Here is a 27,761-nt window from a genome sequence, read left to right as displayed (position 1 = left end):
TGCACACGGCAGCACAGCCAGAAAAACAGAGAGAACGCGAAACATTTTGATTTATAAACAGTGGCCCATTTTTTGGGTGTAATTCAACAGGGCTTTATTACCTACTTGCCACCTTTCAGTGCAAGTTCCCATGCAGTGCCAAAGACCGTGCAAATTCAGTGATCACAGGTTTGTTCAGATATTGCAGCACAAAGTCTCTGTGAAGCATGTCTTCATCAGGTGAATAGTTCGGGATTATCAAAACAACTGCAGTTCTGTGATAGAAAAGGCAACACATGCAGGATCTTAAATATTGTGGCGTTTCGCGACGAGCGGTGGAGAAAGCGAGGAAGGATTGTCTGCTCTTCAGTTTTCACAAACACAGCAGCTTTATTGTGACAACAACTAAGCCCACTGCGCACTCCAGCGCCTTCCCCGGTGGCGCGCAGGCCGGGTCCCTTCACAAATGACCCCTCTGAGCCACGGTGCACATAAATGGAATAAAATGAACACAAATGGGTGGCAACGGCAGAACAACAAATAACAGAACACACCCACAATAACAGAACACACCCACAATAAAAGGAAACGTAAACTAGAATTTGGCACTCAGAGAGCACAGACCTCGGCCACAGCTCAAATCAGTCACCAACAACAATAAAAAAATTCCTGGATCCAGACAGTGATCCGGATCATCACCAAAATTTAATGGATTCTAAGTTAGCCCAAGGTCCACCTTTCCACAAAGTTTCATTGCAATCCGTCCATAACTTATTCCATAATGTTGCTAACAACCCAACCAACCAACCAACAAACCAACAAACCAACAAACCGAAGTGATTACATAACCTCCTTGGCGGCGGTAATAAACCACACAAAACACACGGAACGGCCCGAAACGGCCAAAACAGTCCCGCTTCCCTTCCCATGAGCCTTTGCGGCGGCAGGGACAGTCAATAAATGCAGCAGCCCCCACGGCTGCTACAATATATTGTAAACTGGTCTTATGTTTCACGTATCCGGTCCCTGTTTCTACAATATTCTACAATATTGAACATGTTAAACACATTAATTGTCTGATATACATATATATATATATATATATATATATATATATATATATATATATAAATACATACACACACACACACGTATATTCAATTCAATTTAATTCAATTCAGCTTTATTTATGAAGTGCCAATTACAACATAGTCGTTTCGAGACACTTTTACAGAGCAGACCCAACAGACCCACATGAGCAAGCAGCATAAGCAACTGTGGAAAGGAAAAACTCCCTTTTAAGAGGAAGAAACCTTTGCAGAACCAGACTCAGAGGTGGCGGCTTTCTGGTTGGGGTGAGGGAACAGAAAGAGAAGGAGATAGGACAGACAGTTTCTTGTATCTACATACAAGAGATTCACCACTGAATTTATTTTCTTACTTTCTAAGAAGTTGACTCTGTTTTTAATACTTTCATTTAAACCAACTGTGATCATGAGTGATTAAAGTTCTGCTTTGGATTTTATGATAACCCTATTCAATTAAAATGTTTTTGTTAGTTTTTTTTTTCAGGATGTCTGTTGGAAACATGAATGACAGGTTTAAATCATTCAATTACTTCATGATCAAATGTCTTGTTTTATTGTTGATTTTTTTTTTTTTCGCAGTTGCTTCTCCCTCTCCTCAGTTTCGCTTTTTACTTTTCGTTGAGAAAAGTAAGTCACATAAACCACCGTCAGTCAAATAAACACTTGCCTCTTGAGACTTTGGTCTTTACTTTTACAGTCATTTTGCACGTGGGTAGTTTGACCACCTTCCAGCAGTGTGGCTGTGAACTGGACCATCTGCACTGCTGCAGACCAAGGTCAGAGATTACAGCAATACATTGTGATAAAGTGCAATGCTGAAGCATTTCACATAAATGAAAAAGGTACATATAAAGGCATTAAAAAATTATCTATAACGAATTTCCCTTTGAGGCATGACCATGATGTGACCAGATCACAATACAGATCAAGCAAATGCAGCATTTTGCAGCCGTAGAAAACAGTTAAAAGGCTTAAAGGTGTGAAAAAAATAAAACAATTTCTTTTTCTGCAAGACAGCAAGTTAATGTAAACATGTTATTCCCCCCGAGAATCCTAAAGCATTTTTCCAAGATCCTGATTGGTCCAAAATAAGAGTGGGCGGTACCCTCAGCAGCAGAAGGGACCCACTCCTTTCTATATAAACAAGGGTTCAGGTGCAGTCCTCTCATGACAAGATCACACAGCAATCATGAGGTCTCTGGTCTTTCTTCTGCTCATCGGAGTTGCCTGTAAGAACGATTCCTCCCACGCTTCATGGCTGAATCATACGAACACCGAATGATTGCTAAGCTTTTGGCCTTCTGTGTTTTCAGTTGCCGAAGACGACAAGATCGTCGGAGGGTATGAGTGCACCCCTTACTCCGAGCCCCATCAGGTGTCTCTGAACTCCGGCTACCACTTCTGCGGTGGCTCTCTGATCAACGAGAACTGGGTTGTGTCTGCTGCTCACTGCTACAAGTCGTGAGTGTATTTTAAAAACTTTGTTTTCCATCTGAGTTGGTTTCTGAAGGGGAACACATTAAATGTGATGGTCGGTCGTGTTATTTGCACTAACTCTCTCTTTTGACCGTTTTCAGCCGCGTTCAGGTGCGTCTGGGAGAGCACAACATCGCCATCAACGAGGGAACCGAGCAGTTCATCTACTCCTCCCGCGTCATCCGCCACCCCAGATACAGCTCCTACACCATCGACAACGACATCATGCTGATCAAGCTGAGCACCCCCGCCAGCCTCAACCAGTACGTGCAGCCCGTGGCTCTGCCCTCCAGCTGCGCCGCTGACGGCACCATGTGCAGAGTCTCCGGATGGGGAAACACCATGAGCGCCAGTAAGTTCCAGCAGCACTGCGCTCAGACTGAACTGTCATCACTGACGTGGAGCTTCGTTCTCACATGAGCCCGTTCTCGTTCTCCAGCTGCTGACAGCGACAAGCTGCAGTGTCTTGACATCCCCACCATTTCCTACAAGGACTGCGACAACTCCTACCCTGGCATGATCACCGACGCCATGTTCTGCGCCGGATACCTGGAGGGAGGCAAGGACTCTTGCCAGGTATGGGATTGGATTCTTACAGATTCAAGGCACCAAACGTGGAGGACATGGTGCATTATGTTGAGCTGAATGTCATTTCATCCTTCACGCTCTCTCTTGTCAGGGTGACTCCGGTGGCCCCGTCGTGTGCAACGGTGAGCTGCAGGGTGTTGTGTCCTGGGGCTATGGATGTGCTGAGGCGGGCCACCCTGGTGTCTACACCAAGGTAATTTTTAAACAAATAAGTAATTTCATGTGAAACTTAGTGTCTAGTACTGCTCCATTGAGGCTGTCTGCGATCACATTAGCTGGCCCAACACTGATGAGTGTTTTTTCCATTTCCTTGCAGGTCTGCATCTTCAACGACTGGCTGGAGAGCACCATCGCCAGCTATTAAGTGATCTAACTACAGAGTCGATCAACTTGACATCATTTGTTGTTCTTTTACATCTTTCATACTGGACAAATAAATGATTGAAAGCATATCGTTGGAGTCCGATTTGATTATTCCCATGGAAACCTTAATGGCCCATCTATCTTCCGTACTACTTTTCTCTGTTCAGGGTCACGGGGCACTGGAGCCGTTCCCTGCTTACTGTGGGTAAAGGCATTTTACACCTGGACAGGTCTCCACTCCATCACAAACATAAAGAGACGGAGAACCACACACACTTGTAAGAAGATTTTTTGGGTCAGCAAAGTAACCTCATGTACATGATTATGAGTTGTGGGAGGAAGCCAGAGTATCTGGAGGAAACTCATGCATGCAAGGCGAGAGCATGCTTACAGAAAGTATGACTTCTGCTCCACTGTGCAGCCTCAATTGATGACTTAGTTCTTTCACTGTTAGCATATCATGATTTATTTTTTTCATATAAAATTATGTCTGAATTCAACACACTACCTGGATCCCTGTGTTCTTTACAGGATGTATATTTCAGTGAAAACACAGGTCTGACATTTCTTAGAGCAAGCGTTTGTTTGCCTCTCGATTTCTAACATTTTCACTGCAGCACTGCGTCATATATGTACTGTTTATGTACATTTCAATCATTTTTCCTGCTCTCTTGGCCTCTGGTGGTTTTAAGTGTGGGGTGGGCCTGGATCGACGTGACACTGAGCCTCTAGATAAGAATAATTAAAACAGATGTGGTTCAAGTGAGCTGCAGGGTGTTGTGTCCGGGGGCTATGGATGTGCTGAGAAGATCCACCCTGGTGTCTACGCTAAGGTAAAGCCAATTACTTTGCCAAAAAAAATGTCCGAATTTAAATTGCACTTGGTGTATATAAAAGAGAATGTCACCACATACATAAATATGACTCTGTTTCCATTCAGTAGGTCTGCATCTTCAACGACTGGCTGACGGAAACCATGGTCAGCTATTAAACTAGTAGCTTCTGCCCTCGTCTCACTCTGCTGCGGCCCGAACGTCATCGTCATTCCACCGCTGTAAAGTTTTGAGTAATGTGCAGCCAGTTTCCATCCAAAAAGCAATAAAATCTTACATTTAACATTTGTTTCCTTTCATCTTTTCTCTCTGTTTTCTCACATAACGATAATATCATCATTAAAACACTGTAAAAGTGACGGATACGTTTCAATCGTCATTCAATAATATGGAAGTGGCAAAAAAAAATAAGTCAGTGTGTATAACTGCAACATCATCATGCTATAATGTGCTGCAGCTGTTGGTTACATCATTTTAGAGTGAAACTGAGCAATTAATCATGCTGAAAGAAATGGTTCAATCAAAGAAGGTATTATAAAGGAATATTGAAATACGAATAAAAAACATGAAATAAAAACTTTTCATAAAGCTTGAGAAAAATCTATTCAATAACAATATTTTATAAATTTGCTGGCTAAATTAATAATAATAAATAGACAGACAACAGAATTGTGGCCATGAATCTGGCAGGCTGTGAATGGTGTTTCCATCAGTGTCCTTTGTGTCGCTTCAAAGCTGTTAGATTTCACTTCCAACGGGTGGTCAGGCTTATTCACTCTCAGCTGTGCCCAAATCTGAAAGTCTAAGCGCGCTAACCAATGACGATATTTATAGGCAGCGTTCCAGTTCACAAGTGGACATAAACAGGAGGTCCCACTGCCTGTAGTTAAAGGAATGTCTTTATCCAACACTCACTTCCTGCAGTACTGCGTCAACTGAACACATTAGACATCTGTTGCCACGGACATTGGTCAAATATAAATGAAAACATAGTTTGATCCCCTTTGGGGAGATTATTTATATGCATTTTACCCATCAGAGCAACAACACATGCAGGGAGCCGTGGGCTGCAGCACTACCAGGAGAGCTGCTGGAAGTCAAGGGCCTTTCTCAAGGAGTCATCGTGGTCATCTGCTGGCAGTGGGATTTAAACATGCGATCCTCCAAATGCAATCTTCTTTCTCTCATGTCTATTACACCAAACTGCTATACACCATATCTATTCATCTTCTACACTGCGCTATCTTGTTGAGGTGGAGTCGGTCCTAGCCAACTATGGCCAAGGGCAAACACAGGCAGCCACACACACTCGCATGAGGGTTAGGGTAACCTAGTTAATTCAGGAAACTGGAAAAACCCAGAGGAAACACACCTTCATGGAGAAAACATGCAAACTCCACACTTATGGGCCTAGTCTGTATGTAAACTCATGATCTTCTCACGATGAGGCTTGAGTGCTAACTCTTGTGCCATTGTAAAAACCATTCATAATGTGACATACAGTATTTGGGACGAATGTCTTTGATGACAAATCAAATTCAACGGAAACACACTCCTTCAAATGTTGCTGCTGGTGCAAATATTCTTTGATTTGTTTGGCCCAAGTGGCTGATGAGAATTCTCACTTATCAGCTTTATGTGAAGTCAAAACTCATAACTAAATCAAAGAGTAAAAATGAATGCATTTACATGTTTGGAAGCGTTTCAGTAGTATAACATCTACGTGTTTTAATATGGAGTTGTGGCAGGCTGGTGGGAACTTAAACCTGTGAGAGAAGTCTGTGTTTTAAGCTTAGTTTTCAATGCTGCACTTCACCCAAAATGCAGTCCAAGAATCAAGAACAACAGAAACATGGAATCAGGCATTTTGTGATGTAACTCCTGTCTGCAAACTGAGGGGTGTCGCCCTACTCAATGTGACAAATAATTTTCCGACCTGCTTTACTCTGTCTGAACCACTGCATTCATGAATACTCTAATCACCTCACGAAGTGCAATTTTTACTCAAAACTGCAGTAATTACTCAAAACACATTAGCTTCCCCTGACTGTTTTCATCTGTGAGGTGCAGACTCAGTCAGTGAAGCCGTCTGTGAGAGAGGCTCCACCTGGCACAGCAGCTGGTCAAGGTCAGGATACTCTTTATGATCTGTACAAGACACCGTGTACTGAACTAAACACCATGCTGTGCAATAATTAATCTTAGAAAAAAATATATAAACACTGCTTTTAGATGCATTTCAATTATTAAAATCAGCTCAATATTGATTATAATAAAATATACATTTAAAAACAATCATAAGCACTGACAGGTATTATGGTATGTATGTGACAGACAGTTTTCCTATCAGCACTTTTTGAAGATTTCCATTGGTCAGAGGAAGCAGGGGTGTGTTTTGACTGTGGGCATATCTTAAAGCCGTCAATATAAACCTACCCTGGGTCCAGAATGTTGCGACTCCATCATCCATCATCCATCATGAGGTTCCTGGTTTTTGCCTTGCTCGTTGGAGCTGTGTGTAAGTTTGAACCTTATTTTCACCTGTTACAGTTACAGGTGTAAAATAATCTTGCCACTTTGCCAGAGAAATGTTTCTGGATATTATTTCTTTGATGCTAAGATGCTTTCTTTTCCAGGTGCCACAGAAGATGACAAAATTGTTGGAGGGCGTGAGTGTGTCCCTCATTCCCAGCCCCATCAGGTGTCTCTGAACTCTGGCTATCACTTCTGCGGTGGCTCCCTGATCAATGAGAACTGGGTTGTGTCTGCTGCTCACTGCTACAAGTCGTGAGTGATCACCAAAACACATCGCAAAAGTGACAAATCATGACTGGATTGGATTTTTCTGTTTTTCTTGTGTGTTACTAACGCTGTACTCTTTCCTTCAGTAAAATGGATATTGTTCTTGGAGATCACAACCGCTGGTTCATGGATGGTAATGAGCAGATCATCTCTGCTGAACGTGTGATTCCTCATCCCAACTACGAGTCCTATCTGGTGAACAACGACATCATGTTGATCAAGCTGAGCGAACCCGCCACCATCAACCAGTTCGTTCAGCCCGTGGCTCTGCCCTCCAGCTGTGCCCCTGCTGGCACCATGTGCACAGTGTCTGGATGGGGTGTGACCATGAGCTCCGGTAAGCACCACAACCGTCTCTGTATAGGGTCCGAATACTCACTTTGGGACTGGTGTATCAGTATTTTTTTTTCTTGTCTCTTGGGTTTAGCTGCTGACAGTAACAAGCTGCAGTGTCTGAACATCCCCATCCTGTCTGAGGAAGACTGTGACAACTCCTACCCCGGGATGATCACAGAGGCCATGTTCTGTGCCGGATACCTGGAGGGAGGCAAGGACTCCTGCCAGGTGTGCATGAGTGCTTTTACATTGCAAACAATTTCATGTGTATAACCCTCAACACTTTTCTGACACTCAGTACCTTGTTCACCTTCTTGGCTCCTCGTTTGATCTCACAGGGTGACTCAGGCGGCCCGGTCGTGTGTGACGGGGAACTTCAAGGTGTTGTGTCCTGGGGATTTGGATGTGCAGAGAGGAACCATCCTGGTGTCTATGCAAAGGTGAGGGGAAAAAAAAAGTTCTCTCAGCAACAATTTATTTTGTGTTTATAACAAATGCATTTTGTCATAGCCTAAAGTTTTTATTCCTTTTTTTCCATTTGTGTTTCTTTCACTCTTGCATCAGACTTGCATCTTCATTGACTGGCTGCAGAGCACCATGGCCTCTTACTGACTTCAGGACAATTCTGCTAAACAAGTCTGCTAAAGCATTTTCCATACTCTTGTGTAAATGAAACTCTGCCAATTTCAAGAGAAATAAAGCAAAAAAAAAAAAAAAAAAGTCAAACAACATTCTCAATCGTTTCCTTCTGGTATTTCATAAGAAGTCACAAAGAGGATTATTGAATGACTCACACAAATCAAACTATAAATATAAGCATGAAGGATGATTAGTTCAAAGTGTCTCATTGATAATTGGCAAACTGACAGTACTATATCAAACAAGTGAAGCAACAGACTCACACAAACAGTGCACTACAGAGTGCCTCAGGAGCGCTTTCCTTCCTGTGGATATAAGACTATATAATTATACAATGAGTGTGTGTTTGTTGTGTTTTTCTATCAATCCATTATTCTAGGTCTGTATTAGTGATTGTAAACCTTGTACAATTTAATATTGACTCATTGTAGTCTATTCTATTTTATAGTATATTCAGTGTGGAGCATTGCTGTGAAACTATTTCCCTCTGGCATTTAAAAAAAGTCTTCTCAATTCTGTTCTACAGGAAAAACATTGATGAATGCAGGAATAATGATTGAAATTAATGGAAATAAAACTGAATTCCAAACCTCTGATAAGTGACACACACACACACACACACACACACACACACACACACACGCACACACGCACACGCTCAGTCTTGTATTTCTATCCTTGTGGGGACCGTCCATTGACTCCCATTCATGTCTAGCCCCTAACCCTGACCCTTACCCTAACCCTAACCCACACCACAATAAAGCCTAACCCTAAAGAAATGTTTTTGCACTTTTACTTTTTTCAGTAACAACAACATGGTCAAGAAAACACTGTTTCTCCTACTTAGGACCGGAAAAAGGTCCCCACAAGGCACGTCGTTCCACGTTTTGCTATCCTTGTGGGGACATTTGGGCCCGACAAGGATAGAAATACAAGAACACACACACACACACACACACACACACACACACACACACACGCTCAGTCTTGTATTTCTATCCTTGTGGGGACCGTCCATTGACTCCCATTCATGTCTAGCCCCTAACCCTGACCCTTACCCTAACCCTAACCCACACCACAATAAAGCCTAACCCTAAAGAAATGTTTTTGCACTTTTACTTTTTTCAGTAACAACAACATGGTCAAGAAAACACTGTTTCTCCTACTTAGGACCGGAAAAAGGTCCCCACAAGGCACGTCGTTTCACGTTTTGCTATCCTTGTGGGGACATTTGGCCCCAACAAGGATAGAAATACGAGAACACACACACACACACACACACACACACACACACACACACACACCAGTAGCAACTTCTAGAATGTTAACGGATTAGAAACATTAAAAAAAGAAGAAAAAAACTAACAAAAAAAACAATTGCGAGCCTAATTCGAAGAAGTACTTCGTCAGTCAGATAAGTGGAATAATAACTAATTAACTAAAAAAAAAAAAATCGGCGGTTTTTTTTTTTTTTTTTTTTTTTTTACCGTTTTCTCTTTTTCTGGGGTTCTTGATGCCGAATTCAGCGGAACTTTCGTTTCCTGGTTCCTGCATCAAGTCGGACGCATTTAACGGCGCACCGCCAATGTCATGCCTGCCTGACAGAGCGCTGTCTTTCCTGACCTCGGGGTTTCTGCTCCTCTCAGGCGGCACCTCTGCGTGATCTCCTTCCACACCCGGCGGTCTCGGTTTGTTCCGGTTCTGTTGTCCCGTCTCGCGCTCCCGGAGGTGGGTCCTGTCCGCTAAGATGCGCCTCACGTTGGCCATGTTGATCTCCCACGGGCGGGTGGCCCGGAAGATGGGTCTGGGCCCGCAGTCCCGGATCAACATGCTGCGGAACATCCTGACGGGGCTGGTGAGACACGAGCGGATCGAGACCACCTGGGCCCGGGCCGACGAAGTCCGCTTCTACGCCGAGAAGGTGAGTCTGTCAGTCAGGACACAGCATGCTGTCTGTGTCTGGCACTTTATCTTTGTTTTGCGTTGCGCAAATAATGGATCCTTACTCGGGTTGATGTTATTGGACATTTCATCTCCATAATATTAAGTAAATTGTGCAAACATTACCCTACGCCATCTATACATCGCCACCACTGCATGTTTATTTAGAGAGGCAAAATGCATAACGTGATCCACTGATATTTATGCAAATAACAGATCCATTATTTGCGCAGGCAATCGGCAGATCGCCCAAAAGCGCACTGTGTTGTATAATTTATCTGGTTGCTACACAGACGTACACTTATGCAATGAGAATCCAGCATGTTGTTGTACAATCCAGGCTCTGGGGCCACAGTTCTACATGTGTCACTGAGACATTTCTGTTATAGTCCTTGGTATGAAGGGTAATTTTCAGGGGTTTTTTTCTTTTCTTTTTTTATATTATTTTAATTGTTGATCCCACCCATTTATTTCCATTCTGCTTCATCCTGTCCAGGGTTGTAGTTTTTCCAGTTTTATTATGCTTCTACAGCCAAATGTGAGAGTCATTTCATCTCACTTTACAGAGGAAAACCTATTTCACGTGAGCAGGCATAGGTGAGGATGGAAAGGAAAAACTCTCTTTAACATGAAGAAATCTACAAAACCAGACTCCGGAGTGACTGCTTTATTCTGTTCTGGTTAGAGGAGAAAGTATAGCTCAATGGCACCAAGCAACATTCCGAAGGTCATCAACCCTTAATTGTTGTCTGGAGTCAATCCCAGGCTGAAGGTGGGATACACCCTGGACAGGTCGCCAGTCCGTCACAGAGCAGACTCAGATATTCACTGAATATATAGACTTGTTACATCTATTCCATCATAAAATTTAATGTTACCGGCTGATTATTGCAGTGAAGAGTGTTCTGAGCAGCACTATATTTCACAGTATAGCTGTGGGTAAAGTTTGACCAGCTCTAAACTATTCCTCCAGTTTGCCACAAACATTGAGCCAAACATCCAGAGCAGTTCTGCCTCGTCTGCGGTAACAAATCAGCATAAAGGAAGCTAACAAAGTTTGGAAGAAAGCAATGATCCAGTAACCATGAAAAAGATCCAAGTGACTCGCTGATCTGCACAGTTTGGATGGATGGATGGGCAGACGAATGGATGAGTGCACGGCTGTCATGCACGTGCAGCCTTTCCATTAAAGAAAGTTCAGATTTGACCACATTCAAAAAGCAACGCTGCGGCAAATTCAAGCCCTCAATTCCAGTTTATTAACGCACTGAAAACCTGTACTCAGCTATTCCGAGTTCATCCTATGGGCAGTGCCCTCCGTGAAATCGTTAACAACACAATTAGTAGCAAACGGCTCCGCAGTCATTTATAGAGTTTAGAGAGCCGGCAGGTTCTGCTTGCCTGCTGCGCTTCAAATGAGACTTTGGAAACTTGAGTTTAGAGAATGCTAACTCATCATCAAGGAAGCAAACTTCTTGCTAAAAGGATTAACTAATGAGGAAAAAAAAAAATCAAGTGATTTAGTCAGTGGAAGTCAAATAACAAGCAGAGCTGTGATTAAACATCAGGAGGAGAATGATTAAATGTAAACAACTGTTTTTCACTTTTGTTCCTCCTTGTGTTTTTTAGGCAGTCATGACAAATGAACTCAAAATAAGGGGACAACAAATATCATTTTCATTCATCTTTACTTAATCCAGTGGAGACACCCGGTCGATGATTGATGTTGTCGTCATAATGCCGGTCATTACAGGAACGTTTGCTCTTCCTTCCGTTCCTCGGGACGAGTGTTTCAGTTATTTCCACAGTGTGACGGTTTTACTTCGCTGTTCTCAGTTCAGAAAGACTAACTTTGTGTGTGTTTGTTCTCCCGAACGTATTCTACATGCAGGAAGTCTCACCTGCAGCCCGGTCTGATTATAAATTCTCTTTTTTCCTCTTTCAGTGCTTCTGACTGAAGCTGTTTTCTTGTTTCTTTTCCCAGCTGGTTGACTATGCCAAGAAAGGAGACACCGATGAGAAGGCGATGAAAATGGCGAGTTTTTGGCTGACGGTACGTGTGTGTGTGTGTGTGTGTGGACCCACTCCCCTTTGAGAAGTTACAAGCTGTAAATGTAAAACAGTCGAGGTGAAGTTTGGCTGACTGGGTTTCCTCTTCTCAGGAGAAGGATCTGGTCCCGAAGCTGTTCAAGGTCCTCGCCCCACGCTTTGAGAACCAGCCCAGAGGCTACACGCGGATGGCCCGCCTCCCCAACAGACAGAACCTGGACAGAGCCAAGATGGCCGTTCTGGAATACAAAGGAAACCCGTTTCCACCGCTTTACCCGGTGAAAAGAAAGAACGAACTGACTCTGATCAACCAGCTGCTGACAGCCTACAGAGAGGACAGAGCGCAGCAGCTCGCGGAGAAGCAGTGAGCGGCGGCGGCGGCGTGCTGAGACGATCCTGAGAGTTTCGCTTCAGGAGCTTCAGTCACCTGAAGCCAGAGACGGCTCTGTCAAATAACTGTTATTAAAATGACTTTCTTATTATAAAAGTACTGGTTTTGTTTTTGGTTTTTTTTTTTGTCTTTCTTCCATTTAAATGATAGTATCTGTATTCGTGCAAATTGTTGCGCCAAAATGAGCTTTTAAAAAGAAATGCCTTGTTTCTCTTGTATAAAGATTTCAAATGAGCTAAAAGTGAATGAATGTATTTATTTTGAAATTATCAACAGATGCCAAGTTTCCACTCTGCAAATGCATCTTTAAAAAGTTAGTTTTAATTACGGTACTCCATGAGAAACTTAAATATCTCATGAATTCTAAATAATAAATAAATAAAATAATAGTTAAATACAATTGTGATGATTATGGTCATGTTTTAAAAAGTCAGAAAAACACTTGACCCCATTTTAAATTCCATACAGTGACTCTTGTTCTTGAAAATAATGGATTAACGGGACAGAATGGAGCAAGTAAGTAACTGAATTGATAATTATGTTAGCAATACATTTAAAAAGCGTTACTGGTACTGCAGTAATGCATTACTGGATGAGGTTACCTTTCCGTCAGTGAACACTACTAAATACATACATTTTTTTATTAACTTTATTATGGTGCTGTTAAATTATTTTTAAATAGGCTACTTAAAACTTAATGCTCATGTTGGGGAAAAGAAATTATTTCAGTGTGGACTAAATTTGTTTCCATGAAGGAAACTTATTTAAACTTAAGTTGTTAAACTTATTTACAGTTCCTGCCAGGTTCGCTATTGACTCCCAGTATATTTGCTGCATGTGATAATAAAAACGTCTGCAAGCCAAAAGGCCTGAAATAAGTTCTGTCCTCCTGCAGCTTAGGTTTAATTTTCATTTGACTCATTTCACTCCTGCTGCAATTTTTCCGTCCCGACACGTCGTCTGTTTCCCTCCATTTCTCTTCCCCGGTCCTCGTGTCTTTCTGGTAATTAAATGTCAATACGCACGAGGGAGGAGCGGCGATCAACAGTGTGAGCAGATCTGTCGGGTCAGTCGCGCCGTGCTCAGCGGAGTCAGACGACCAGAACAGCAGGCGACAGGAGGCAAATGTCAGACGCGTCTGATAAAAAGTTAATTAATGGGCTGCATGGAAAAATTACACAAACAACATTTCTGTTGGAGGCATGTTGAACTTCAGCAGACTGTAAAAAATATTGCTAATCCTAAAGCCTTTTGGTAAACAGGAACCCAAAAAAAAAAATCATCTCAAGAGTCACAGTTCTACAGGCGTAAATATGACATTTTATATGAACTGTGGTTTTGTGTGTCAGAAATGAAAAGGGTCAAAAACAATAATTTTCCTCTGACTTTAAGCTGCTGTTCTACAGTATTTGAGTTGAAGACGTCTTACCTCATCCCAAGCAAGTTGCAGGCTTGAATCCTGCTTGGGCCTCAGTTTGTGGAGTCCACATGTTCGCCCCTTCTTCGCCGGAGAGTTCTTCAGGTGAAGAAGAAGAAATCTTTCCAGACCTCGAGTTAATCATGTCTCCAGAGAATTCCTGTGACTTCATACTGTTTGTGCTCCAGCAGCAATGGGACCTGACGCACAGGCAGGTGTGGACATTTCCAGATCGGGTCCAATCAACTAAATTTACTGCAGGTGGAGTCTAACGGAGCTGTAGAAACACCTGGAGCATGTTCAGTGGAAACAGTACTGTACGTTTTGATTCTTACACCGGACGCCCTTCCTGCTACAACAATAATCAACCCAATGTGCCACTTTCTTTCAGTTGTTCGGACTGTGTTTGCTCTCCCACCGGCCGGTGGCCGGACGTCCTCAGGCACAGCAGGCTGTGATGCCATGCGCTCTGACACTTTCCTCTCAAAATCAGGATTGAGGTTTGCAGTGCGGTTGCTCTTCTGAGGCATCGATTGACTCAGACTGGCTGCCACTCTCCATTCATTTCAGTGAGCACTGAGTCCGGGCGTCCTTGGTGCCTGTTCACAGGGTGGCCCTCCATTGGAGCCACACACACCTTCAAAATCCTATTTTAGTTAACCTCAAATCATTTTCTCCACTTTCAACGGATCTAACTTTGTACTTACTGCTGGAATTGTTCCACAATGTTCCTTTAAAATGGGCCACTCCAACAAGACAGTGTGTGTTTTTAATGTTCTGGTGGTTCAGAGTGCATCGGTGTTTTCCAATCCTGGTTCTCACACACTCATGCCCTGCATTTTATTTTAAAGGTATTTTCCTGCTCATTGAAATTAACAGGTATTCATGAAGCTCTGCAGAAGCCTGATAACGGCTCGTTCTCTTGAAAGAGATGCGCTGCAGCAGGATGTATGAAACATGCAGGGAGGGATTGAGAAAAAAAAAACGGTTTGGATCAGATTATATTAAACCTAAAGCAGACAGCTGAAAATATGAACCAGAAATATACAAGAGAGAAAAAGCAGGCTGGAGAGGAAGCGGTGCAGACAGACCTGGTTTGTCGGGTCTCTGCGCTGCAGGAGGCACAGACCAGGGTTTTTGGCAGCGACTGCAAAACAATTAGAGCAGCCCACATCAGATTGTGACCAGGCTGGAGTCTGTCCCTGTGGTGTTTTACTTTAATGGACTCGTGTAATGAGAACAGATTCTAAATATGATTTACAGATATTAGATTTACTCCTTTGGACTCGCGCCCTTGTCCTAACTGGATCACAACACTCTCGACTATTAACCCAGAATCCAAAAAAACACACGCAGCCAGACAGGGCTTCTAATAAAACCATAGATTTTTTTTCTTTTATTATTATTATTTTGGCAAAAAGGTGTATATGTACAGCGTATTTAGAATAATTATTAGACGCCATTAAAATGCATTGGAACAGTGCTTCAGTGATGTGCTCTTAACCAGATCGCTCTGAGGAACCTAAAAGCTGTGCTGTTTTCTGTCATGCATACAGTCCTCCCTTTTCTTCAACGCCTCTCTCCCTCGTGTCATTCCTGGAATTAAACGTCAATATACACAAGGTTAAAGCAGTGACCACATGATCGGTAAAGCCCGCCGAGCCTTCTCAGCCGACAGAGTGGCGGGACGTGCCAAATACGAACCGGACACACAATCAGGAATAACAGCTAGTGCTCTAATTCAAGTATCGCTCGGTTTTCACAGACTACGTTACACCTCTGACTACACTCTCACAAGTTACACACCACAGTCCTAACATCACCTAAAGTACTCCATGACAGCACGTTTTGCCTCTGACAAATCTGTGGGCGACAAACCGATGATCACATCTTGATTTAAAAAAAAAAACAAAACAAAATAAACGAAACCACTGAATAGTTTTCCGGTTTTTAACTGTTTCAAGTGATCTGTGATTCAGTGTCGTGTTCCCTTTAATTTCAACCCTTATTTACAGGTGTGTCTGGAACACGACCGGCCGCAGGTTGTGTGTGTGTGTGTGTGTGTGTGTGTGTGGATGCAGGTTTCAAAGCAGTCCTATAGGGTGACATCTTCACGAATAAACAGACTAAGACCAGGAACATTAAAGTGCTCCATGCAGGACAGACGAAATGTACAGTTGTGTTGCTGTTTTTCACAGTTCATTGACAAGGCCGTTCTTTTTTTTTTTTCTTTTCTTGTTTTTTTAAGGGGGTATCTGGGTATACAAAAAAAAAAACTGGTCGGTAGTATTTGATCAGCTTTTCGCCCTGTATAAACATTCAGGTGCAAAGAGCCAACAAATTAAATAAATATTCGCGCTTCTTGTACAAGACAGGGGTGAAGCCGAAGTTACTTGTATTTTTTTGGAAAAGAAAAGGGAAAAAAGAAAATCCATTGGGAATAGAAAGTCAGCGGAGGTGTTAGGAGTAACTTGAAGATCATCCCTGTTCTTGTGCTGTATTGCATCAGTACATTCACCAACGTCTACCGACACACAAGTGACATTTTTCAGCAGGCGAGTTCTGCACTCCAGCGGACAAAAACTCAACCAAAACATTGGTTTCATACTGCGCTCGAGACGGAATGAACACGCTTTATCCATTCATTAAATAAAAATAAATACTGAAGCCTATTGTATGTATCTACATAAGTATAGGTTTCAATACAGACAATAAGCTAATACTGTGTGGTCACGTGGAGTACATAGAGTCAGCTGTTCGGACAGGAAATACAATACAAACATGCGTGTTTAACGAGTACTGTACCTAGAAGTGCCCACAGTAAACGTGACATTTTACAGTTACACATCAGCATATCAATCCAGAATAACCAGCTGCAATGAAGGCATATAAGAATAGAAATCAACAGAGTCCATACAGAGTAAGTATATCTAGGATTTATCAAAATGGGTCCAACGTAAAAAGAAAAGTTACTCTTTTTTTCTTTTTTTTAAACATAAATGCAATACATATAATGGCATGGGTTTTCTTTATGGTCACAGCACCAACTCGAAGTTAATGACATGGGGAAAAAAAACAATGAATAATAAAATCCCTCTCTATTCTTTTTAAACAAAACTATATAGAGAAGTAGCTCTCACCAGTTTTTTTTTTTTTTTTTTTGCTATTTACAAACTCTTCCAGGCACACCATCAATGCCTCATGAATTTTTGACTCAAGAGTATTTCACGAATTTTTGTTCATTTCCGCGTTGTGCACAGCTATCATCCCACCGCCCGGGAAACATCCACTCTGTCATCCCCCTCCCCGTGTGCCTTTTACTGGTCAACATCAAATATTTATTGCTTCTTTATTCTTAACAAGCTCAGCACTCGTGTCTCGGCTTTCCCCCCCTCTCACTCCTCCGCTCTGGTCATTTTCTTTCACAGGTGAAAAAAGAACCGTTTAAGTGAGGATTTCTTCTCTTTGTCCTTCACAACTTTTCTTTCTTTTTTTTTTTTTTTTTTTTTTGTTTTTTTGGCTGACCTTTGAGTCTTTGAACAAGTGGAATCCCGTTTCTCCGTTTCTCTGCTCTTTGTATTGTCATTCTGTCCGACGCCGTCGCCCCGACTCCTCCTGTCCCCCCGTCCGTCTCTCCTTCCTCACGCCTTGGTGCCGAACGCCGCTCCCCCTCCGCCCTGCATGCTGAAGTACTCGGTGAAGGATGGGAGCCGCGGCGGCAGCGGCGGGGAGCGCGCGGCCGGGCGCGGGGGTATCGGGGGCGGGGGCGGGGGCAGTATGGAGGTCAGGTCGGCGGCGGTGGTGATGATCTTCTGCTCGCTGTTCCTTGGGACCTCCGGTCCTTTACGGGCCACCGTCTCCTCCACCGTCTTCACCGGATCCTGAAGGGGAGACCAGAGCTTCACACCTCCGACCTGCCCTCCTCTTCCTGATCTGGGTTAAAGCGTCGTGCTGACCTGGCTGCGGATTGGGTTTCTTGACCTCAAAGCTTCAACTTAGCTCAGGTGTCAGATAAAGAACGAGAGGTGAATCAGGTAAAACCACCATTTTATCTGGTGTGTGTGTGTGTGTGTGTGTGTGTGTGTGTGTGTGTGTGTGTGTGTGTGTGTGTGTGTGTGTGTGTGTGTGTTTGGGTGAGATGCCAGTTCGCAACTGGTATAAGTTTCAATAAATCTAATAAAATCTGAGTTTAAAAACTAAGGTTATGAGTTTTTGAGTTTTCGTCCTTTAGATCTACAAAACAGGAAACCCTTGTTTTGCTGGATCGTACATTACGTTTCAACCAGGTAAATTTAAATGGGGAAACTTATTAGTGTGAGTTTATGTAAATAGAGGAAAAACATGGTTTCTTGTTTCTTCACCTCTCAACCACCCCCCTCCCGTCACTTCTGGTGTGCCCCAGGGCTCTGTCCTGGGGCTCCTCCTCTTCATCATATACCTCCTTTCCCTCTGTAACATTTTCTGGAAATTTGGTATTAATTTTCACTGCTACGCGGACGACACCCAGCTCTACCTCTCCAGCAAACCTGACTCCACTCTCCCACCCTCCTCCCTCACCCACTGCATCTCTGAAATCAAATCCTGGTTCACCTCAAATTTCCTGAAATTAAATAGTGATAAAACAGAACTCCTTGTTGCTGGTCCAAATCTGACAGGTTTTCCATCACTATTGACAGCTCCACAATGTCCCTCTCCTCTCAGGTTAAGAGTCTGGGTGTCATCCTCGACAGCTCACTTTCTTTCCACTCCCACATTAATAGCATCTCTCGGTCTGCATACTTCCACCTACACAATATAAACCGCCTCCGCCCCTCTCTCATCCCTCAGACCACTGCCATCCTGGTACACAGCGTCGTCCCCTCCCGCCTCCACTACTGCAACTCACTCCTCTTTGGTGTCCCCCACAAATCCCTCCATAAGCTCCAACTGGTCCAAAACTCAGCAGCTCGCATCATCACCAAAACCCCTTCCTTTCACCACATCACCCCCGTGCATTCAGCTGCTCTGCCCCCCAACTCTGGAACTCTCTCCCACCTGACATCCGCAACATCGACTCTCTGCCTTTTAATTTGCTGTTATGTTGTCTGTTGTTTTATTTATCAGCAATGTGTTTTAATCTTTTTGTAAAGCGTCCTTGAATATTTAGAAAGGCGCTGTGAAATAAAATGTATTATTATTATTATTATTATTATTATTCTATGTTGTGCTTTTATTTGCATTGATAATCAACAGGTTCCAAAATTAGCTGTAAAATGTTTCTGTTGTTTGAAATTAAATCGAAAAAGGCCGGCACCCCTTTCGAAACATTTTCCACATGGGAAGAGCTTTCTTCCCAGTATAAATGTTTTTATTCCAGACTATTCATTTTTCAGTGCTCTCCAGTTTCTCGTGTCTGGATTAGTCACTGTTAGCTGGAGTTTTGACTTGTTAGAGGAAAAGTGGTTTAGCTGAAAGGTCTTGGCTTGTGATTCACTACAGCGTTGCCCCAAGTACAAAATACTTTCTCCACACTTTGTGCACAACTTCAGCAAACCATTGTTCAGTGTTTCAGACTATCTTTGTTAGTAGAAGAAAGCATTTCTCTGTGGTGTGACACAACGAGGCTTAATGTGATGACGTTACGAATGACTTCCCACCACAGATCAGCTGTGAAAACTGAGGTAAGTTTAAAAAAACATTGGAAGAAATGTACTATTGGCATACAATGTAATAACTGCAATAAGATAATAAAAAGAATTTCACAAACAACATAAAACAACCATTTTTTTGTAGGATTACATTACTGACTGCAGTTTATATATTTAAAAAGGATTTTTTTTTTTTAAATGCTACTTTAATTATGTATAAACCAGCCATCGATAGCAAAATGTGAACACATTGGAGCTATTATTTCATCACAGCATTAGCAGATATCACTTCTTGTTCATTATTACATTACTGGTTGATACAGAGATCTCTATTAATTACTGTGACGATAATTATATCTAATCATGTGAGCGACTGGTTGTCCTTTCAGTTGTGCTAAATATCCACACTGTCTCTCAGCTATAGTGATTAATATTTGTCATATTTCTCTGAATCACTGAGAGTATATTCTGTCTGCTGTGTGTTCCATGTACTTATGTGAGAAAGGGACAGAAAGAGCCTGTATTCAACAACAAAATGACACTTTTTTCAGCATGAAAACAGGTTTTCTGGACTCTCATGCAGGGATTTTGTTGTATCCAAGAAGTCAACTGTAGCTTCATTATCTTCCCTTAAATTAAAAAAAAAAAAAAAAAAAAAAAAACACACACACACGAGTGCATTTTCTTTGGCAGCAGAGAGGCGACACTGAATTTCTCTCTTTGAATTTCTGGCTATAAAGTCTGAAAGCTCAGCTGAAAATCGCTGTGTTTTATTGGATTTTCAACAGTTACACTTGTACCGGGGCTCCACGGTGTCTTTTAATTCGACGTCTGCAGCAAAATGAGGTAATTCTATTGCCGAGGGCCAGAAAAACTAAGCAATCAGTACAATAGTTTTAAGTTTTTAGTTAGAGATGTCATTTCTAAATGACAGAAAACATCATTGTCATGAGACGCAGCCTCATTCAAAGACTTTTTTTATGTATATCTATAACCTGCAACTTCAGTGATGATTGTCCTCATTTTTTAGTTTCTGTTTCTGGATTTATTTCAGAAACAGAAAATAAAACACGAGGACAGTCCAGGGAAATGCTTTGTGACGGGGAATTAGTTTTAATGAGGAAGGAAGTTTCATATTTAGAAAACAAATGTGTTCGTACAGCTAGAGGAAGTTTGTGTGTTTCAGTGTGAGGAGCAGATCTGTGGAGCAGATGGGCGTAAAGAAAGATGTAAAACATAAAACTTTGTAAGAACTTTAGAAACAACAAACCCTTGATATGAACTGGGAGGAGGAAAAGCGGCTGTGAGAACATTTCTATACATTTACCATCACTAAATTACTTGAAATATGAAAATTTTATAAGATAAAAATTGGGATGACTGTTGTTTACTATAAATATATAAGAATCTGTAGAAAAAAATAAAAAATAAAACTAACACTAACAATAAGTAAGAACTTGTGCAGCAAATTTAAGAGAACAGGAGTGAAAAACGACCTTTTCGATCTTCCCTGTTTGTAGAATATTTCATTTTTTTTATCATCATAACATTATTTTTACATTTTTGTTTGAGATGAAGAAAATGAATTCCTTCGTTGTTTCATTCATTCATAACTTGATGCGACTTTCAGCTTTCCTGATATTACTCGCACTGATGGTACCAAAGCGCCAAAGTGAGAAAACTGATCAAACACAACATCCGTGCTTGTGCGACGTTGTGCAGTGTTGACTGTTATTTACCTGACGGGCCGGGGAAGATGCAGAACCTTCCGCAGGAAAACAATCCCCGTGAACACATTCCCTCACAAATTGCACTGTTAAAGCCACGACTTCTAATTTGAGGCATTTTTTCCCAAGATGAGACAGGAGTTAATTTCAAGCTAGGCTTGCCAGGGAGGTTTGCTCATTAAAAAAATCTACACAATGAGAGCAGCTGAGAAGTTATTAATCACAAAAAGTAAGTGCTGGAAAGTGATGCAGGGTTTAAAGTGGATATAGACCCTCAGAGCTAAGAGCTACAACACAACGGTTATATTCATGCTTGCCCTTTTATACACATCAATGTAGGGAATATATCCCTCTCTCGAAGGTGCTTCATATAAAATGTAAATAAAGCCATAATATGCATTTGGTGGCGATAGTGAGTCGCTACTGTAACCGGTTCGTCTTTTCGCTTTTAATTTCGCTCAGCGTTTCCACACTTTGTTTTTGATTAATTTCCAACGATTCCAGCCTCTGTTGCTGTTTACAATTTAATCTGCCAAACTAGACTTAGAGGAATGGATTAACAGGCCTTAGTTAGCTATGTTTATAACCTCAGTAGTCTTCAACAAACAAATAAATCTGATGTAAATATGTTGTTTGCTTTCAGGTTGATTTTGAATTTGCTGAAATCAAGAAATCCTACATTTTACGCTTGAACAACGTGAGGAAAACCTTTGCAATTTGAGCGTTTCTATTTTCAGCGAGATGCAGCCTGATTTGATCTGCTCTTAATTATTATGCAAACTAATGCATTTCAAGTAATTCATTTCACTTAAAAAAAACTGAGATCACATGAAGGCTGAGTTGTTGGTTCGAACTCTGAAGTGAGAACTGAATATATTGCTGGTTCTTTAATGGATTTCTGCACTTTTCTCTCAACTGTTTCCAACATGGATATCAGGCATACTCCCAGATGTATTTAACACAAACTCCAAAAGACACTCCCATATAGCCCACACTACTATAACACAATAAACATTAAAAATATGACCAGACTTTGAATGTTTGCTTACCGACTGGATGGAGAAAAGTTCAGTGAAGTTGGGCTGAGAATCCCCCAGGAAAGAGCTATTTCCATATGCATGATGGGGGAAACTCTCTCCCCCCTCGCCTCCTTTAGGACTGGAGAGCAGAATCCCGATCTGGGACGTCCGGACATGATACGGGAAGTTCTTATTGGCTGCCGACGGTCGCGTAATAACCTGGAAGAGAAACAGGCACTAATCTTACCTAAACAATGTTTTGTGCAGTGAATAACTCATAAAAATAAATGAAAAGTGAAATGCAATCAGCAAGGAGTAACATGACAGAGACATTATGAGAGCCCATTAGTGAAGAACAATGTCGAAGGTGAGAAAGACGCAGATAATGATGTGTGGAGGAGACAATCAGCACGAAGCAGTTATGACTCAAGCGGAGTGAATAATGTATGACTGACAGCAGCAAAAATAACTTAATGTGAACTACGGAAAAGTGAAAGAACGTCCGTGAGCAGGCCTGTGTGTGTGTGTGTTTTACGAACCAGGAAGACGATGTGAGCGTAGAGGTGGATGCCCAGCTGAATGCCGTTGACAATCTTCTCACGAGCCCAACGAGGAATCCCAAAGTTGGCGATCAGAGCCATAACGGGGACGGCAAAAAACCTGAGCAGGAAAAGTGAACAGATTCAGGATATCAGTGAAGGAAAAACAGGTTGGAGAGAGAGAGAGAGACAGAAAGAGAGCAGATTCATCCGCACAGCTCAGAGAGATATAAAGGTGGACAAGAAGTGTGCTGCAGATAATGAGGCTGCAAACAGTGGCTGCAATGAGAAATAAGATAACGTCCGTCTCTGTAATAAACGCTTCATTTTAAACCCTTATGCAGTGGATGACGGATAGGAACCAAACAGTGCATGTTCAATGGACTTTTGTCAGGGCTGTGTGAAAAAGAAAAAAATATAAATGTGTCCATGCTGTTGGCTGTCACACATCTACTAGAGAATAATTTATTATAATGGAAGTAATCTCATCAGCTGAGAAAAATAGATGTTTTCTTTTAGCAATCATTCACTCAGGTCCACGTTCTCGGACAACGAAGGCATCGTCTCCTCCGTGCACATTTCTACCGAGCGGAATAAATTATTCAAACTGAAGAGGCCTCCAACATAAATGTGTATGTTCCTACTCCTGGACTCTCTGATTCAAGTGCTGTTACGTGCAGCGGGGTGGTGCGAGTGGTGAAGGTGTGCTGGCCTCACCACAGTGTGTACGTGGTGAAGAAAGGGACGTAGAACGGGCTGCTTTTCAGGGGTAGTGTTTCAGAGAGACCAGCACGGCGTAGCAGAACCACACGTAGGCAACCAGCTGCAGGCCCATCAGTCCGTAGCCGGCCGGGCTGTCGTAGGCGTACAGGACTTCACCCGGGTCAAAGAACTGGCACGGGAAAACACACATTCAAACTGTTACAGAAAAGGACTGAAGTGTCTCTTGACTTGGCTCCATAATGCACCCAGTGTCCCAATTACTAAGATGAGTTGCTGCAGTGACGGTGCCAAAGCTCAGCCTGTAGCTTCCTGCACGAGTCTTTGACACCGACACTCCCTCTCTTCAACTGGGCCATCGGCGCGCGCACACACACACACACACACACACACAGTCCAGCAGCTGGATGGCACGAGCCATACAGGGTTACTGTCGCTACATAATGCATAGGTCTGACGGCTCGCAGCAGAGCTTCCCGAGGTCCGGCCAGTCGGCAGGAGGCTGGCAGATTCCCGCTCTTCAAGTCTTCATCGCGGTTCCAATGGTAACCTAGTTTAGCTTATTTTTAGCAGGAGCTCCCCTGAGCTTTGAGCTCTTTAATAGCAGCGCTCATGTTGGAGGGCAGGCGGCAGATAAATTACACCGCTCCGGAGCTCCATATTGCGGGGTGAGAGATGGCTATAGGCTCCGGCGTTAAATATAACACCGATACTTCCACTGCACTCTTCCCGCCGGGTCATTACCACGCTGTACTCAAAGACTATAATCCACTGTCCTTAAATGTGGCACCTTCACATCAGACCGTGCTGCACGCAGCTTCAACAGCCCCCAGTGTGTTATTAATTCATAAGCTCATATGCTTATGATATGCTCAACATCATGGATGGTAAAGTCGGTCTCTGTCTCCACGAGCCGAGGCAGCATAATTAATGACAGTGGGGATCTCACGGTGCGCTGATTAATAAAGGAAACCTTCCAGTCCCAGGATACTGCCACACCACTGATGTTAAGATTTATAGCATCATGAACGTCTTTAGCTAGGTTTTTTTTGTTTTTTTTTGCAGCTGGGTGCTGCCTTCTGACATTTTTTTCTTTTGGTTTAGTTTCTCAAATTGTATTTATTTTTACAATCAACTTGATGCATGTTCATAATTAGCAACGTATCAGAGTAATGAGTGACTTGACAGGGAAAGCCATTACGGCCCACGCCGATCTGTGGGCGCAGCGCCTTCCATGAATATTTATCGGCTCGTTGAAGAAGCCGAAGAGAGCAATAACACAAACGCAGACACTGTGTTGAGCATTGTCAAGTCAGAAATCTCTCACCCAAGTCATCCTGGGTGGATTTCACAAGCCGCTTTCAAAGGGGAGGAGTTGAAAGTCTTGGTATCAGAGCGGCAGCAGCTTCACAGCGCAGATGATTTCATTATGTATGAAAATTGGTTCTGTCAGTAAAGATTATTTTCACCTGTAATTATTCTGTTAATTATTCCTCAAATTAAAACGGCCTCGTTTTTATCTCTAAAGTGTCCCGAGCACAGTGAAAAATGCCCACTGTCATTACTCAGATTGTATTTCAGATCCTTTTAGTGTTTCATCTCTAAAGCTACTGGTTAAAAAGCTGCGTATTTTTTCACCCTCGTGAAGGTCTTTCTGGCATCAAACCAACAAAACCGTTGACTTGTGCTGAAAAGGTGAGTAAATAAATCAAGATAATGATCAAACATGGGGTTTTGCAGCTCTCTGCTTTATATTATGAACTGAATATCTAATGTGGGTTTTTGACTGTTGTTCAAACAGAATGAACAATGTGAGGGAGTCACCTGAGGCGAACAACTGTACCAGTCTGCAGCTATGCAAGCATCACGGTGAGACTGCGAACTGGCACTGAGCTGAATGCTAACGTCAGGATCCCACCGCGCTTTTAACAAATGCAATAACATGTCGAAATCAGCAGGTATAGCATCCACCTCGCTCACCACGGAGGAAAAAATAAATATTTATACGCAAAGCAGGAGAGAGAGTAAACCGGAGGACGGGTTGGATTCCCTGTGGGCAGCTTCAAACCTGAGCTGGTTGGGATGACATTAATGAATTAATCCAACAGTTGTCTGCTTAGTTTATAATATCAAGTACGCATTCTGCATTCTGTGAGGAAACGCCACTTGATGCGTAGCGGTCGATCAGATTGGTCACACCGCCTGAATACTGCTCCTCCTACATCTGACAGGGTTGGTTCGGTCTGAATGTGGAGTCTATAAAGGTATCTCATGTTAGTGCTGTTGAGTGTAAGTGAGCCTGGGCGGCAGAAAGAGGCCAAGAGGAGCAGAGAAAGCTTGTTGGAGGAGGACACCAAACGCTACAGAAAAGTTATCCAGTAGATTCTGCCTCAGCATAGTCTGCTTAGTATTACAAGGCTTTTTTTTGTGACACATTCAATCACTTAATTTTGTGTGAGACGTTTCTCAACTGTTAGGATTGCTGTGAGCAATCCTATTATTAACTTATGTTTAAAACCATGAGAGTGATAGCTGAACAGCTGTGTGAAGAATCTAATTTCCTCTCTAAAAAGTGACCTCAGTCCGGCCCTCTTAAAGGTACTAAACACAAAGCGCAGCTGGGGCTTCTGGGAGTCACTGTTCGGCTGATATTTGTTCACCTACCAAATATTGAACACATTAGAAAGTCATCAGCTGGTGGCGCGAGAAGAGCACTCAGAAAATCAGAGTGATCAAAATTCATTGGACGTCCTCCAGATTTTACAGCGGTGCACTTGAGCCCCGCCGCGGCGCACTTCTCCACAGGAGCCGGCTTCATTGTTTGCAGTGGGGAAAGTCAGGAGCGTCAATATTTCTCTAGAAAGTCAATACAATCGTGTTCCCGCTGCAGATAATGGTCATTTTACACCGCTACCATGGTGAAAAATATATTGAGAGATTAATCAGTAATGAAGACAGAGGACGCCTGTGAAGTGTGGACTGTACCTCTGCCTCGTAGATGAACAGGATGACGTAGGTGATGGTGTAGACGGTCATGTAGATACTCAGCTTAACAGACCCGCTGTGGCTGATCCTCGCCCTGACACAGAGGGACAAACCAGCGGGGTCAGAGGTGGCGCACAACTTGGAGGAAGACACGAAAGGACACGCACAGACACGCTTACAGCTGCGCAAATGGACGGGAAAGCACACATTTGTACAAACGCACACACAGGAAAAATCAAGCATTCGGCTCTTTATATACAAGCAGACAGCTCAATCTAGGAGCAGCTATTGAACAGCGCACCGCACAAAAGGGTCCTGAGCACTCAACTCACAACTGTTTATACATTTAAAATGACTGCAGGCTCTCTAACCGTAAGAGAAATTAATGTGTTTTCCCATTCAGCTGACAAAAAGCAGCGTTTCAGAGCTAAGCCTTCTTCACTATATCAAACGCCCCGTTCGCACAAACTAATTCGTACCAGCAGAGAAATAAACGTTCTCGGAGTTGTGGGGAAGTTTTCCTCGAACTGTCAACGAGTCAGGTACTGCAGATAAACAGCCCCGTTTAGAGGGTGATGATTGTGCAGTTTTACGTCTAATCACTCGGGTTTTAAGAGAGTTTAATAACCGGAGAGATCACAGAGTCTTCTAAACCCAGAGGGGGGTGTAATCCTCCAGTCAAAAAAAAAAGCCAGCAGATAAATCCTGCAAACTCAGTTTTTGCTCCAGGTTAAGTTTAGAATAATAATAATAAAAAAAAAAATCATAGGGATTCAATTAAGCCTAAAGCAGAACCAATTCAGAAAGTTTGAATAACGCTTTAAATGATGGCTCACGAAAAGTCAAAACTCGACACTTTTACAAAATGCTTTTATACAAACAGCCAGTTCAGGAGTTTTCAGCGGGCATGTTTGTGTTCCCACATTTTCCAAAAAGAAGTGCCTTTAGAGAAAAAAAAAATCATTATCAAGTACAGTACATATTTTCTCAAACGTCTCTTTGAAACTGGAATTGGAAAAATCTAGCAAGACCAATGACCGCTGGACAAGCGCAGCCTTGGTCCAGTCAGGTGTGAGATGGATTCACGCCGATGTTCCAGAAAAGAAAAAGCATTTCGAAACCATCCATTGTGCAGCATAACTGCTTCTACCACACAAATGTCCGCGAACACTGCCCAGAGAAATGTGAGCCAGAAATCTGCCTGCGGGCTTTTCACATAAAACGCAGACAGACGACACATCA

The 27,761-nt window shown here is 42.6% G+C and overlaps 4 protein-coding genes across 5 annotated transcripts in view; 3 read left to right on the top strand and 1 right to left on the bottom strand.

Annotated features, from left to right (window-relative positions):
* Positions 1-2,238: 2,238 nt before the first annotated feature.
* Positions 2,239-3,580, top strand: LOC115396311 (trypsin-1-like). Its single transcript, XM_030102123.1, has 6 exons — positions 2,239-2,296; positions 2,381-2,528; positions 2,645-2,895; positions 2,983-3,119; positions 3,223-3,324; positions 3,448-3,580. The coding sequence occupies exons 1-6, from the start codon at positions 2,257-2,259 to the stop codon at positions 3,493-3,495; spliced, it is 726 nt and encodes a 241-aa protein (XP_029957983.1). The 5' UTR covers positions 2,239-2,256; the 3' UTR covers positions 3,496-3,580.
* A 3,225-nt stretch (positions 3,581-6,805) lies between these two features.
* Positions 6,806-8,077, top strand: LOC115396312 (trypsin-2-like). Of its 2 annotated transcripts, none has more exons than XM_030102124.1 (6): positions 6,806-6,845; positions 6,964-7,114; positions 7,216-7,466; positions 7,557-7,693; positions 7,804-7,905; positions 8,030-8,077. In XM_030102124.1, the coding sequence occupies exons 1-6, from the start codon at positions 6,806-6,808 to the stop codon at positions 8,075-8,077; spliced, it is 729 nt and encodes a 242-aa protein (XP_029957984.1). The 2 variants fall into 2 exon arrangements, with proteins under 2 accessions (XP_029957984.1, XP_029957985.1); XM_030102125.1 differs by having other exon boundaries at positions 7,216-7,481.
* Positions 8,078-9,682: 1,605 nt separating this feature from the next.
* mrpl17 (mitochondrial ribosomal protein L17) lies at positions 9,683-13,241 on the top strand. The gene is made up of 3 exons (XM_030102643.1): positions 9,683-10,025; positions 12,030-12,098; positions 12,208-13,241. Exons 1-3 carry the CDS (start codon positions 9,852-9,854, stop codon positions 12,460-12,462), a joined length of 498 nt encoding a protein of 165 aa, XP_029958503.1. The 5' UTR covers positions 9,683-9,851; the 3' UTR covers positions 12,463-13,241.
* Positions 13,242-17,414: 4,173 nt separating this feature from the next.
* tmem145 (transmembrane protein 145) overlaps positions 17,415-27,761 on the bottom strand; it is a 47,237-nt gene continuing 36,890 nt past the window's right edge. Inside the window, 6 exon segments of the mRNA XM_030102622.1 lie at positions 17,415-17,783; positions 22,306-22,494; positions 22,815-22,935; positions 23,532-23,578; positions 23,581-23,706; positions 26,520-26,613. Coding sequence (XP_029958482.1) covers positions 17,544-17,783; positions 22,306-22,494; positions 22,815-22,935; positions 23,532-23,578; positions 23,581-23,706; positions 26,520-26,613 — 817 coding nt within the window. The 3' untranslated portion in view covers positions 17,415-17,543.

Source organism: Salarias fasciatus, chromosome 11, assembly GCF_902148845.1.
Source record: "Salarias fasciatus chromosome 11, fSalaFa1.1, whole genome shotgun sequence".
Taxonomy (NCBI): domain Eukaryota; kingdom Metazoa; phylum Chordata; class Actinopteri; order Blenniiformes; family Blenniidae; genus Salarias; species Salarias fasciatus.
This window is presented reverse-complemented; position numbering and strand designations above follow the sequence as displayed.

Excerpts from the sequence above, each read along its gene's own strand:
- LOC115396311 (XM_030102123.1), top strand. The coding sequence starts at position 2,257 with ATGAGGTCTCTGGTCTTTCTTCTGCTCATCGGAGTTGCCT. Across the intron at positions 2,297-2,380 it reads TCTGCTCATCGGAGTTGCCT|TTGCCGAAGACGACAAGATC; the intron begins GTAAGAACGATT and ends CTGTGTTTTCAG. Across the intron at positions 3,325-3,447 it reads ACCCTGGTGTCTACACCAAG|GTCTGCATCTTCAACGACTG; the intron begins GTAATTTTTAAA and ends ATTTCCTTGCAG.
- LOC115396312 (XM_030102125.1), top strand. The coding sequence starts at position 6,806 with ATGAGGTTCCTGGTTTTTGCCTTGCTCGTTGGAGCTGTGT. Across the intron at positions 7,115-7,215 it reads GCTGCTCACTGCTACAAGTC|TAAAATGGATATTGTTCTTG; the intron begins GTGAGTGATCAC and ends TCTTTCCTTCAG. Across the intron at positions 7,482-7,556 it reads CTCCGGTAAGCACCACAACC|CTGCTGACAGTAACAAGCTG; the intron begins GTCTCTGTATAG and ends TCTTGGGTTTAG.
- mrpl17 (XM_030102643.1), top strand. The coding sequence starts at position 9,852 with ATGCGCCTCACGTTGGCCATGTTGATCTCCCACGGGCGGGTGGCCCGG. Across the intron at positions 10,026-12,029 it reads TCCGCTTCTACGCCGAGAAG|CTGGTTGACTATGCCAAGAA; the intron begins GTGAGTCTGTCA and ends TTCTTTTCCCAG. Across the intron at positions 12,099-12,207 it reads TGGCGAGTTTTTGGCTGACG|GAGAAGGATCTGGTCCCGAA; the intron begins GTACGTGTGTGT and ends TCCTCTTCTCAG.